Source organism: Ranitomeya imitator, chromosome 3 (assembly GCF_032444005.1).
Source record: "Ranitomeya imitator isolate aRanImi1 chromosome 3, aRanImi1.pri, whole genome shotgun sequence".
Classification (NCBI taxonomy): domain Eukaryota; kingdom Metazoa; phylum Chordata; class Amphibia; order Anura; family Dendrobatidae; genus Ranitomeya; species Ranitomeya imitator.
Genome location: NC_091284.1, coordinates 550,069,245 through 550,082,558, shown reverse-complemented (window position 1 = coordinate 550,082,558; position 13,314 = coordinate 550,069,245). Strand labels below are relative to the sequence as shown.

Here is a 13,314-nt window from a genome sequence, read left to right as displayed (position 1 = left end):
TCGGATCCACCCACGGCTGTTAGAGGCACATAACAGCTGATCAGATCAGCTGTAATGTGCAGGGACAGATGTGGCTCAGCGCCGGATTTCACATCAAAGGTAGGGACATGACCTTGGACATACCGATACCTCCAAGGTCGTGAAGGGGTTAACTAGATTTCCCGTCCAACCATTTCCCAATTAAGGGTTCTAGTTTAGTGTTATAATCTTGATTTCTAGCAATAATTATAATTTCCAAATGTTGAAATTGTTGCATTACCTGTATTTGTGTTTGATTTAGTAAAAGAGAAGAAGGGATTGGGTCAAATAGCACTTGAACCGATTTTCCCCAGTTAATTACCAAACCAGACCAAATACCGAATTCAGTAATTAATGACATCACCTGGGTCAACATCTCCCAAATAAAATAGCTTGTTGTCTGCGTAAAGCATGAGTGCACAACTCCAGTCCTTAGTATTGCGCAAGTGATAATTTAATCACCTGCACAGGTGATGATTCCAACATACTGTGCAATACTAAGGAAATCTTGAAAACATGCACTGTTGGTAGCCCTTGAGGAATGGAGTTGTGCATCCCTGGCGTAAAGAGATATTTGCTCCTCAATCAACCCACACTGGAAACCCACTATTTCTTTAGAAAGTCTATTATTGCACTCCTAAGGCTCAACTGCAAGAACAAATAGGAGGTGTGACAGGGGGCAACCCTGCCGGGTACCCTTACCCAGTTTAAATGGCTCAGAGAGGTACCCATTCATTTGCAATCTGGCAGACGGAGATTGGTATCATAATTTAATACAGGGTGGAGCGCGGTAATTTGCTTTTTTGCACTGCATGCTGTGGCGGCACTGTCGGTCGAAGAGAGGGGAGAGTGGGTGTGGCTTACAGTGGCTGATGGGAGATTTGTATTCCTCTGCCTTTCAGTTGCCATCATGCAGTGGACACGTGAGGAGAGGTCATTTTGTGTTGAAGCGTATTTTTCAAATGCCCACTCGATCATTGCAGTGCAGCGTGCTTTTCGTTTACAATTCGCTGTTCCTCCACGCGGACGTGTTCCTGGACGGCAATCAATTGTAAATTGGGTGAATGCATTCAGAACAGCAGGGAATGTGTCATGTGTACGAAGGGGACCTGAGAGAAGGATTACAACACCACAAAACATCGAGAGAGTTAGAGCAGCAGTACTGCAATCTCTGAGACCTCTGCATTCGGACCGCGTCACTGTGTGGTGCGCCATATCACGAGTAGGCATCATTGGTCCTTACTTTTTTCAGGATAATGGTCGTGCCATAACTGTGAACTCCGAACGGTACTTGTCTATGATACAGGATTATTTTCAGCCGGCTCTTGAGGCAATGGAACTAGAGGATACATGGTTCCAACAGGATGGTGCCACTGCACACACAGCGAGGGTTACCATGAATTGTTTGAGGCAAATGTTTCCTGGACGGCTTATCTCTTTGAGGGGAGATGTGAACTGGCCAGCACGCTCACCAGATTTAGCCCCATGCGATTTTTTCCTTTGGGGTTACCTGAAGTCTAAGGTGTATATCAACCGTCCCAACACCTTGGAAGACCTAAGGAACAATATTGAAGCTGAAATTGGCAGAATACCAGTGGACATGCTTGTTAGAGTTCATGAAAACTTCAGAAAACGTATGCAGCAGTGTGTGGATAGCGAAGGTCGACATTTGCCAGATACACTATTTAAAACCATGTAATTTAAAAATTCCATTACTGTTCAGTATAATTAAAATATAAAATAAATTTTTCTAATGATCATAATTTTTTTATTTCATTCCCAAATCAGCAAATTACCGCGCTCCACCCTGTATATGATATAAAATTAGACTCAAACCTCATCCCCTCCAGAACTTCCCACAGGTAGCTCCACTCAACACTATCAAAAGCTTTGGCAGCGTCTAGTGAGAGCACTGCCCAGTATCGGCAGAACTCTGCTGTAAATGTTAAAACTATTGATGGAGATTAATTGCTGTAAATTTATTGGACATGAAACCAGTTTGGTCCTCACGAATAACCTCATTTATTACTTTTGCCAATCTATTAGCCAAGATCTTAGTCATCATCTCTCCTGGTCTTTCCTTGGCTTTAATAACCACAGTAAGATAGCCTCTTTCATAGATCTTGGTAAGTGTCTTATAGCAAGGGCTTCCTGAAAAACTGTAAGCATGTATGGAAGCAATAACTCTTCATGTAACCTTAAAAAACTCCCCATGGAGACCGTCTGAGCCCAGCCCTTTCTGACCAGCCTCAACCACAACAGTTTAACAACCCAAAGCATCTCCAATAAAGAAAATATATTTTTTGAGAGTACATGAAACATGGTAACTTATATCCTTTAGGCAGCAGGTTCTTTTTAAGAAATCTGTCAACAGATTTTGTAATATAAGCTGCAAATGTTATTAAACACATCTTTTGGATAAAGGATCCCTTGCGATTTTAAGAAAAACTCTTTAAATGAGTCATTTTGATGAGATGGGTTACTGATAGACGCTCTAAGAGCATAGTCCTCTTCATGAATCGGGAGCCCTGGACAAGTGGCGTACACCTCTTCGTGAGACTCGCTACAAATCCTACTCCATTCTACGCTTGAGTAAGATTTGTGGCGTAGTGATCGCTGCCTATTATCATGAATTTGACAAGAAGCGGTCGCTATGCTCTTTTCCTGCTCCAGCTCCGCCTGCTTTGTGGAAACTGGGCAAAACTGGCGTGAGAACACCAAAATTTACATATTTCAGTACATCCTCCAGCAACGCCAAAATTATGTGAATTTTCAGTGCTTTTTTATGCCAGAAAACTGGCGTTAAAGCTTTGATGAATTGGGCTCTAAGTCTAAACAAAAATTAATTTTGTCATAAAATTATTGTTAAGAAAAACTAGTGATTTGTTAATGTGTTTTCTTCCTATTTTAGGCCTTTTCTCAATTATCAGAGGATGTATTATGTGTTCATGCAAATGTTGGCCAGTGGTCCTGCATGGCTGGGCATTTTACTCCTAATTACCGTCAGTCTCCTGCCTGATGTTCTCAAGAAGGTCATATGCAGACAGTTGTGGCCTACAGCAACAGAAAGGATCCAGGTAATTTACCCTCCCCAATGTAATAATAGTCTAATTGTTAAATATTTGCTTCAGACATTACTATTCACATGACACTCCGTGCAGTAATTAGTAACGTGTCAGGCTTATATTACCGGCATCAAGTGTAGGACATCCTGTTAGCACATCACTGATATTATACAGACACACCACCACTTGCTCTGTGACCTTCGCTCACTGTATCTTGGCCCGCACTTGCGGTATGTAAGCTTACAGTCACGTTATCCAGTTATGTATGAGATGTTTCACTCTAGTAAGGTGATTCTGCGATACTGATATTTGCTTCTAGCATCTAAGTATAAAGATTATGTGATTTGTGACCAATGTCTGTATATTGAAAGAAAAGCTCAATATCTAGTACATTCACACAGCATATTATTTGTCTTAACCAATATCTAACAAGTCACTAGGATTCCCCTAAAAACACGGTCCAGTGGACTATGGGTGTCTTTGCTTAAATGTAAAGAACTAAATTACATTTTAAAGCTATGTTCACAAGAATATATGAAAAGTATCTGGTTTTCATCCAGAAAAAAAGGGCTGTTTTTCATCTGTATTGTTATCCGTATGCCATTCATTCTTATACATCAGCAGTAAATCCAAATAAATGAGCCCGACTATAAACTGGTATATGTGCAAAGTTTAACAGCACGTTCACACTGTGGCCATTTACAGACAAAAGCCTAGAAAAAAAAACCTAAATAACCATATGCCCTATAGTAAATACCGTAAGTGAATAGTAATAGGACATGCAAATAACAAAGCTGTACTTAGTTAACGCTATTTTGATCCAAAAAGCTTAAAAGCCATCCCACCACAACAAGGTGTACCCATCAGGATGGTCCTAATTTGTACTGTAATATACCATGCGTCAAACAACATCAGTGTGAATAAGGGCAGAATAGGGCAGGGCCCTGTACAATACAGTTTACAATTGCAATGTATCAACGACGTGATAACAATTGCGATATAGTCTTAAAAAACGGATCACAAACAGTTGATCTAAATGGGATCTGATTTTTTTTTTTTTGCATACCCATAGACTTGAAAATGTGAATTTTATCCGAATTACAGAAGAGTAGTCCATGTTGCAATTTTTTTCACGTGGACAATCGGTGAATGCAAAAAAGAATGGTCCACATGGTTAGAATTGGTCCTAGTGTGATGTCAGCACTCAGACAAAATTCTTCACAAAATTCAGTCATGTGAACGCAGCCTAAGATGAATGAGAACATCCCCATCACACATGTTATTGAGCTTTTGTCTCATATTAGACTAATTTGCACTAGCATTGCTTTAGTGTTTAATGAAACCTCCCTTGTGTTTCTTTCTCCTTCTGCTTCATTCCTATCCTGTCTCCTACCTGCTTTGCATTAATAACTGCACCCTTGCTTACACATTGCACGTGGGCACCTGCTGCCACCTTCTGGGGAACTCACAGACTAAACAACCGTGCCTTTCTGTTGAGCAGTCCACCATCTTTATGCTCTCTCAGACCGCGACCAATATAACTTTCTAATGGACCTAAAGGTGATATTTTTTTCTGACTTTTTCTTGGTTTCCAGACTTTATTTTTTTCTGTTTTTGTTTCTAAAGGTACCCATGTTTGAAATAGGAATCCATTTACCTGTATAGCCCAGAAGTGTCCTGTAATATTTACTTATTATATTATAAATGTGGTATATCATGCCACAGTATTAATAGAAGACATAGAGCGAGATTTTATACTGCACTTCTTAGGTTTTTTTCTTTCAAAGGGATTGTCCATGACTCTGACAACTTTCTGAATTCCTGTTTCCTACCAGTAAAATAACTCTTGTTCTCACCTCTGGTGCTGGCGCCATTCCAGCGGTGTCGGCACTAGCTCTCCTGGGGCTCGCATGACAATGTCATGTGATCCCTGTGGTCAATCAGTGGCCACTTCACTCTCCCGCTTTTGAACAAATCACATACATCCAGTGAAAATGAGACAGCAGCAGCTCTTACTTCCTCCGGATGTATGTGAATTGCCTGAAGGTGGGGAGAGTAGAATAAGCACTAATTGGCCGGAGGGATCCCATGACATTGTGAGCCTGTTCTGACATCTTTGGAATGGCGCCGGCACTGGATTGGAGTATAAATGTTATTATTTTACTGGGAAGAAACCTAGGGATTAAGAAGGGGTTGCTCATGTAGTGGACAATCCCTTTAAATTATATTCAAAATTCCAACAATTAAGGACTAAGAATGAGAAATGTAGTCATTATTATGCAGTCACGCATTCCAGCTCTTGTCAGACTACATAATAACAACTAAACGACCATGTTTTCTCTCATCAGAGAAAATCGAGCCGATTATGCTGATTACACTCTGATCAGAGTGTGATCCAATTTTGAGGGATGTGGAGAAGATAGGAAAAAAACAAGACTCCATTCTGTCAGTCCGTGAACATTGGATCGCACTCGGATTTCTTTCTAATGCAGTCCAATTTTTTTAATGTTCCCATTGAATGGCTGAGTGCGATCCGATTTGCAGATTCAATTCACGCTGCAATTTTTTTCCTCGGACAGACTTGGTCCAAGGAAAAAAACTGGACATGTGCACAACAGCATAGACTAACATTGGCCGAGTGCGATCTGATGATTTGTTGGCATGCACTCGGACCGAAAATACGATAGTTTGCATGAGCCCTTAGAAGCAAAGTTCTGATAGCTGTGAGGACACAGGAAAGTTACTTTTCATACATTGCAGAAAGTGGAACCAATCTCATCCTGTTGTACGAGTTGTACAACAGTCAATTTCTATACAAATCGTTGGGTATTGGTAATCCTCAAAAATGTTTTTTTGTTCAATATCCTCCACATTTATTGCTCTCCCCTTATATTCATACTGTGTGGCACAGATTCACACTTATTTTCGGTATCCGTTTGTAACTGATCCAGTTGTACATAAAAATAGAAAGGACAAAAGCAAATACAAAAGGACACCGGATGTAAAGCAACATTTACAGTATAAACGGGTCCGTTTTACACATCTGATGCAGAGATGGAAACATTAGTTTTCATTTGTTATCTATTTGTAGACATTTTTAGCATTGCTAAAAAAAATGCATGTGTTAAACAGAAAGCATAACAGATGACCATCCATGTAAAGTAAAAGATGCCAAGTGTTCATTTCCTGCGTTATCCATTTTTTTAGACAGAAGAAAAGTTGTACAGACTACAATTTTTATCCACCCAAAAATCTGATAGCTGATGGAATGGCGACAAACAGCATTTACGAAAAAAAAAAGATATTCAAATCAATGGGTCATGTAACTTTTATTTCCATTTTCTGGTACTCAAACAAATGAGAAAAATAGAAAATCTACCAGAAGTGTGACTATATAACCTTATTTACAGATACTATTCATATGCATACAGCAGTGGCCGGATTGTAAGCTATAAGTTTACTGATGTTTCCCAAAAACCAGTCCTCACGACCCCAACACGTCATGTTTCAACGATTTCCTTAGTATTGCACATGTGATACAATTTATTATGCCTTAATAATTCCAACAGGTTCTCTCACCAGTTCAATACTAAGAGAATCCGAAGAACCCGATCTGTTGGTGGCTGTGAGGACTGGAGTTTGGGAAACACTGGCTAAGGCTATGTGATGCAAGGCAGATCCCTTTATAGAGATAGACTTGTCTCCCAAGTGTTGAACATTGATGGTTTATTCTGTAGTTATTTCAGAAATGTCTTTAAAGGCTGATAATAAGCATTCAGTTCATTATTGCAAAAGTCCTATAGTTTTTAGAATAAATGTATTTGGAAAGAGCCAAGTTGGTCATTATTTGCAGCACATGTTGATGTTTGAACATTAGTTGGGTGTGCGTCTATAAGTGTTTAATGGCTACCTGCCAGTGTAATACATCAGATTGTGATCATCGCCATTGGGAATAGAAGGCTTGGCTGAAAACAACAGCAAAATCTTTGGAGGATTTATATGCCTTTGAGATTACTTTTACTTGTGTCTGCTTCTATTATTTAAGACTTCAATTCTTTCCTGGAAAAAAGAAATGTTCTGAAATGATTGCTCTTCATGCTTGCTTGAAAAATAAACTAACTCAATGCTGCAGCTCGCCGATATTAAGCGGACATCTTGGTTGTGTAGAATTTGCAGCTTACATTCCAGTTTTCATGGAAACTGATTTGTGTGTTGACATCACTGTATTCGTGTTCTATTGTACACAAGACCTAAGGAACCATGTAAAATATGGAAACATATGTACTACATTTAGCAAGACACAGGAGCAACCTCATCTCCAAATGTGCTCCAGGCTTGGATAGACAGAAGTCCTATTTACCAGGTACATATAATTACAACAGAATCTACATGAGATGCAGATTTGCCCAGTTAGACATGTGGCAGCCCACCCAACATCTTTCATAATACTGATATTAACGTGCATTATCTTCAACTGTGCTTTATCTGTTATGAATTCTGTTGTTAAGCTCCCTCCTGTGGTCATGAATGGTACTTCGGCTGGTTCTGTCCATGGGCTCCCTCTGGTGGTTGTGAGTGGGGCTGAGGCTTCTGAGGTTCCTTCCACAGGTGACGAGGTTAATTCGTTAGCTGGCTGCTCTATTTAACTCCACCTAGATCATTGCTCCAGGCCACCTGTCAATGTTCCAGTATTGGTCTAGTTCTCTCCTGGATCGTTCTTGTGACCTGTCTTCCCAGCAGAAGCTAAGTTCCTGCTTGTTTTTCTCTGGTTTGCTATTTTTCTGTCCAGCTTGCTATTTTGATTTTTGTCTTATTTGCTGGAAGCTCTGGGACGCAGAGGGAGCGCCTCCGCACCGTGAGTCGGTGCGGAGGGTCTTTTTGCGCCCTCTGCATGGTCTTTTTGTAGTTTTTTGTGCTGACCGCAAAGTAACCTTTCCTATCCTCTGTCTGTTCAGTAAGTCGGGCCTCACTTTGCTAAATCTATTTAATCTCTGTGTTTGTAATTTTCATCTTTACTCAGTCATTATATGTGGGGTCCACCTGTACTGTTACGACCTGGTGGTAAGGACAATAATGGACCAGGTAGTTACTAATAATATAGAACGAGCTCTGAGACGTGGGAACTCTGCTGACCGCAATCCCTAATCCTATCACACACACTAGAAATAGCCGTGGATTGCTCCTAACGCTCCCTATGCAACTCGACACAGCCTAAGAAACTAGCTAGCCCTAGAGATAGAAAAATAAAGCCTACCTTGCCTCAGAGAAATTCCCCAAAGGAAAAGGCAGCCCCCCACATATGATTGTGAGTAAAGATGAAAATTACAAACACAGAGATGAAATAGATTTAGCAAAGTAAGGCCCGACTTACTGAACAGACAGAGGATAGGAAAGGTAACTTTGCGGTCAGCACAAAAAACTACAAAAAGACCACGCAGAGGGCGCAAAAAGACCCTCCGCACCGACTCACGGTGCGGAGGCGCTCCCTCTGCGTCCCAGAGCTTCCAGCAAGCAAGACAAAAATCAAAATAGCAAGCTGGACAGAAAAATAGCAAACCAGAGAAAAACAAGCAGGAACTTAGCTTCTGCTGGGAAGACAGGTCACAAGAATGATCCAGGAGAGAACTAGACCAATACTGGAACATTGACAGGTGGCATGGAGCAATGATCTAGGTGGAGTTAAATAGAGCAGCCAGCTAACGAATTAACCTCGTCACCTGTGGAAGGAACCTCAGAAGCCGCAGCCCCACTCACAACCACCAGAGGGAGCCCATGGACAGAACCAGCCGAAGTACCATTCATGACCACAGGAGGGAGCTTAACAATAGAATTCACAACATTTATCCATGCTGAAACACCATAGAACATAAATGGAACTGGTTATTATATTCATGCTGTCCAAACTGCGGGCAGCATGAATCTGAAGACCGTTTCTATTTAGCAAATGTGGACTCTTACCACCACAGAACCAACAAGAAACTTGAGTGTTGACTTGTTGAGTAAATCTTGGTAATTTGGCATTTTGGTACGTGCCAGATTAGCTAGATTTAAACACCATCAGGTGGAGTTCAGGAGACGAGCAATGCAAAAGGTAATTTCAGGTGTTATCATTAGCTTGGTGCAAGTTCTCAATAGTTTTGTACATACAGCTATGATGAGCCATACAAATCCACATCTTACACTCATGCATGTTCAGATATTAGTGTTTTTCCTCATCCTTACAGAAGATATTGAAACAAAATGTGGACATTGAAAGGAGACTTCTGGACGATTCCAGTGCTGTTGACAGATAAGTTCAACAAGTGCTCTGAATAGGTAACAATAATACGTAAATGTGACCATAGTGCATTTTGTATTTTCCTTCTGGTGTGGTAAAACTCTGGACATTTCTCCTCCAAACGTTTTGCTGTGCGTGACATCTATATTCTCCAGCATTTTCTGCTATTTCAGAATAAACCTTTAGTGTTGCACTCTAACCAGTGACCACATACTAATAGGTCTCTTGCCCCCTATTCCTTTCTCCTGTAAACCATTGAGTTATTCTAAAACAAATACTTTACTATTAGTATTTCAATTTTTGGAAACTGAAGAACTGGAAACTATTAATGACTGTTGACATATCCAATGTTCATAATAATGACTTCTAGTTCTGCAAAATGTTGCCTTGCTGTGTATGGACTGTGATTGTGAAATCTTCTATTATGCCTTAATACCTATATAGTAGAATTAATTCCAGCATGTAAGTCCAATGCGACATTTAAGTATTTATAAATTATATAGGCACCTCCATTTTTCCCACGAACAGTCCAGTCTAGGTTGAACATGTGACCTTCTACTACATTCTATTGCTATGGGACTGCTGGAGACAGCAAGTGTCGTACTCTTAATAACCACATTCTCGGGATCAGTTGGGTTCCCTTAGTCAGAATATTAATAAGAGATTCCCTCTTCTATCTATAGACTATAGCTTAATAAATTGTGATCAAATTATTTCAATAATCATGGGTTAATGAACATTCTATATTAATGGTTTAATGATCTGATCTGTCCTAGGTGATTACCAGAAAGTCAACAGCAACTGTAGCATTTGCTTCCTATTTTGCTCAAAGTGAATGTATATGAAAGGGCGAAGATCTCTGGACAAAAAAAATCTAGTGCCTCCAAAACTGATGCCCATTAATTGTTCCATTAGTCTTTGTTTCTTCCATTGTGCTGTATGATTCCTGAGTTGAATGTTTTTCTATTTCTCTACAGAATGCTTCCAGCCTGTCTCAGGACCACCTTTCTGAGTTCACACCTCTAGCCTCCATGCAGAGCCCAAACTACCAAAGCAACGAATTTGACAGCACAGCTGCCAGCAGGTCTAATTATAATTCTAAAAAAGTGATGCTCACTCACTGGCAAAACCATGATTATTTCAGACTCCCATCCCTCTTTGGCTACTCCAACACCCGCTTTAGCTCCAGCACGGGCTCATACCTCAGCAGGTCAGGCTTGGAAACATCCGTGTGACACATCACCACTGCAAGCCTTTAGAAACTCTTTATTTTTTTATCTTATAATTTGGGAGAAGCAGCAAAATGATTGTCTAGTAGAACCGTAGCCTCGCGGACGCCTACGCCCCCTGACCATAGGAATAATGCCTCCTCTCGTAGCCTATGGTGCCGGTGGTTATTTTTTTAAACACTGCAGCAATGAACAATTTTCACAGTCTGGTACTGTGTGACTGATACAACACTGTACAAGTCCCTGTCCGGAGATAATCCTGGTTTATTAGTCCTGGCTGCTTTCATTGTTTTATACTACTGAACTGTGTGTGTGGATGATTTCTACTATGTTCTAGTCAACGAGTTGATGTTTGATGGAGCACAATATGTCATGTACTGAAGACCCTCCTCTCTATTTCTCTCCTCTGCTGGTACCAAAAGAACATGCTGGTGTTTCTCTTGTGCTCATTTCTTGTCCAGAAACTCTGTCTAATGCTCATGTCATTGTAAGTTGCCAAAACCTGTTCATGTAATACCCGTGTCCCCCCAGTAGCGTTCCCCAGGACCTCCTAGATGTGTGCTGTGTCCTGTGACATACACTGTTTCTTATTAGTCGTGCATATTTGGAAGTACTGTTACTTTGCGACATTGCAAAAAAAAAAAAACCATATCATTGAATTTAAGCTATAAAAAATGCAAATAATTTTTAGAAAGGTAAAAAAATGAAATAGTGCAATATACATTTTCCATCTGTAAAAATATCTGCGTTGAAGAGATATGTCATTGGATGTAGTAGAGCTGAATTTGTCAGAGATGGTGTGCCCAGGATTAAATGACAATTTCAGGTCGGCTGCAGCTATAGTTTTTTGGGCATACCCTCTCTTACATTATAATACCGTGTTTAGTTAATCTGTCACATGTTGCTATAACGCCAGCTACGCTTAAATGTTACAATAAAAGACCAAATTTGTGGAGAGGTTACAATACCTGCAAAATAATGCACAATAAAACAAAATGTTCTCTGTGACTGTCAGTTTCTTGGCGTGAGTAGTTCATGTATTTACACTATATGTAACAACGTGGTATTGTATGTGTCTATGGATGTGTAGTGCATAAGTATGCATTAAGGGGAATCTGTCTTGGAAAACTGTAGATATGGGGTTTATCTGCTGATAAATAGCCTTACAATTTTCCTGGCCACTGCACTCCCGTGCAGCTACTTGAAGAAAATGAACTTCTTTCCTCTCGAGAGCTGCCAGCTTTCAGTCATGGGGGGTGTGCACGGAGCAACTCCAGTCATCACTCACAGTTTAGAGAGTGGTGCTGTGAGCATTAACTGTAGCTTTTCCATGCACACCCCCATGACTGAAAGCCGGCAGCGCCCAGTAGCTACACTTTCAGGTGGCCAGGCAATTTACCTACAGATTAACCCCATACTTACAGGTAAATAACGTTTTCTGATGTGACAGGTTCCTTTTAAAGGGAATCCGTCAGATGGTTTTTGATACCTCTTCCCAGAGCAGCATGATGTAGGCAAAAAGACCCAGATTCCAGTGATGTATCATTCCAGTGATGTACCAGTCGTGACACAGTGTTCTTAGATGTAGCAGAGCTCATAAAGCTATCCCTGATTACACCACAGCTTTCTGTGTACATTGTCTATTGACAGTGAGCTGCTTATCAGAGGAGGGGGCGTGGTTGGTCTAGCAGTCTCCTGGACTGTCCAGGCAGTGATAATGTCCTAGTGATAAAACTTTCATTGTGTGGAAACAACAGCACATGACCTAAAAAGTGACACACCACTGAATTCAGTGATTTAACCTCTACATCATGCTGTCCTCAGATTACTTAGCAAAAATCTGCAGACATATCATTAAATATATGTGTAGACCAGCACCCACGCCTGCAGCTGTGTCCCCCTAGATATAATCTTGTGGGCTAAATTACTGTATATATAACATAGCAAATTTTTAGCAATTGTTTCCTTTCATAAAGGGGTTGTTATTATTTTAATAAATGTGTTGGGGACAAGATTTTGTGGCACTCACCTATATAGACGTATAATGGGTTCTCTTCCTACAGGTTTTCCGCCTGTGAAGCCTTCCTCACAGACTCTCTGCTGAAAAGAGCATTGGATATAGGAGCAGGTTACCCGATACCTGATCAGACTCCCAAGTAAAAAACATTTGTCTATGGAAGAGTTTGGGATTCAGTCCTGTTCTTGGCATAAGGAGTGTTGTCCAAGATTTGGAGAAATCTAGCTGCTTTCTTTCAGAGACGGCACCAATCCTGTCCATGAGTTATGTCTGCTATTGTCTGTATATCTGGACTCTTTTGCAGTGAATCGGTCCGAATTGAAATGCAATAAAAAAATGTTAAAAAAAAATCGGTGGATCAGTTTGGTGCAATTTTTGGAAAAAAGAAGCCATGTATTTTGAATCTTTAAAACCTCTTTAACAAGAACCCATCAGCTTTCCTGTTTAAAGGGAACGTGCCTGGCCACAGTACTCAAAACTAACTTTATTTCTCCAGTGAGCTACCGGCTTTCAGTCATGCAGGTATGCCTGGGTTAAATACAGTCACGGCTCACAGGACTAAGAGGCAGTGGCTGCAAGTATGCCCCAACACTGCCTGACAGCTGACTCTGTCCTGGTGCATGCTTTCAGCTGCTGCTTTCAGTTCTGTGAGTGATGACTGTAGCAGCTTTGGGTATACCTGCATGACTGAAAGCTGGCAGCTCCCAG

General features: G+C 40.7%; 1 protein-coding gene across 6 annotated transcripts in view; it reads left to right on the top strand.

The window, feature by feature from the left end:
* ATP11A (ATPase phospholipid transporting 11A) overlaps positions 1-12,947 on the top strand; it is a 290,835-nt gene extending 277,888 nt beyond the window's left edge. For 2 of the 6 annotated variants that reach the window (XM_069757898.1, XM_069757902.1), the window contains 2 exons: positions 2,930-3,095; positions 10,338-11,597. In XM_069757898.1, the coding sequence (XP_069613999.1) occupies positions 2,930-3,095; positions 10,338-10,595 (424 nt within the window). In that variant the 3' untranslated portion in view covers positions 10,596-11,597. Of the gene's footprint in view, positions 1-2,929; positions 3,096-4,554; positions 4,644-9,307; positions 9,399-10,337; positions 11,598-12,652 lie in introns of those variants that run through there. The other 4 variants (XR_011319339.1, XM_069757899.1, XM_069757901.1 and 1 more) reach the window with 4 other exon arrangements.
* The last annotated feature ends 367 nt before the right edge of the window (positions 12,948-13,314 follow it).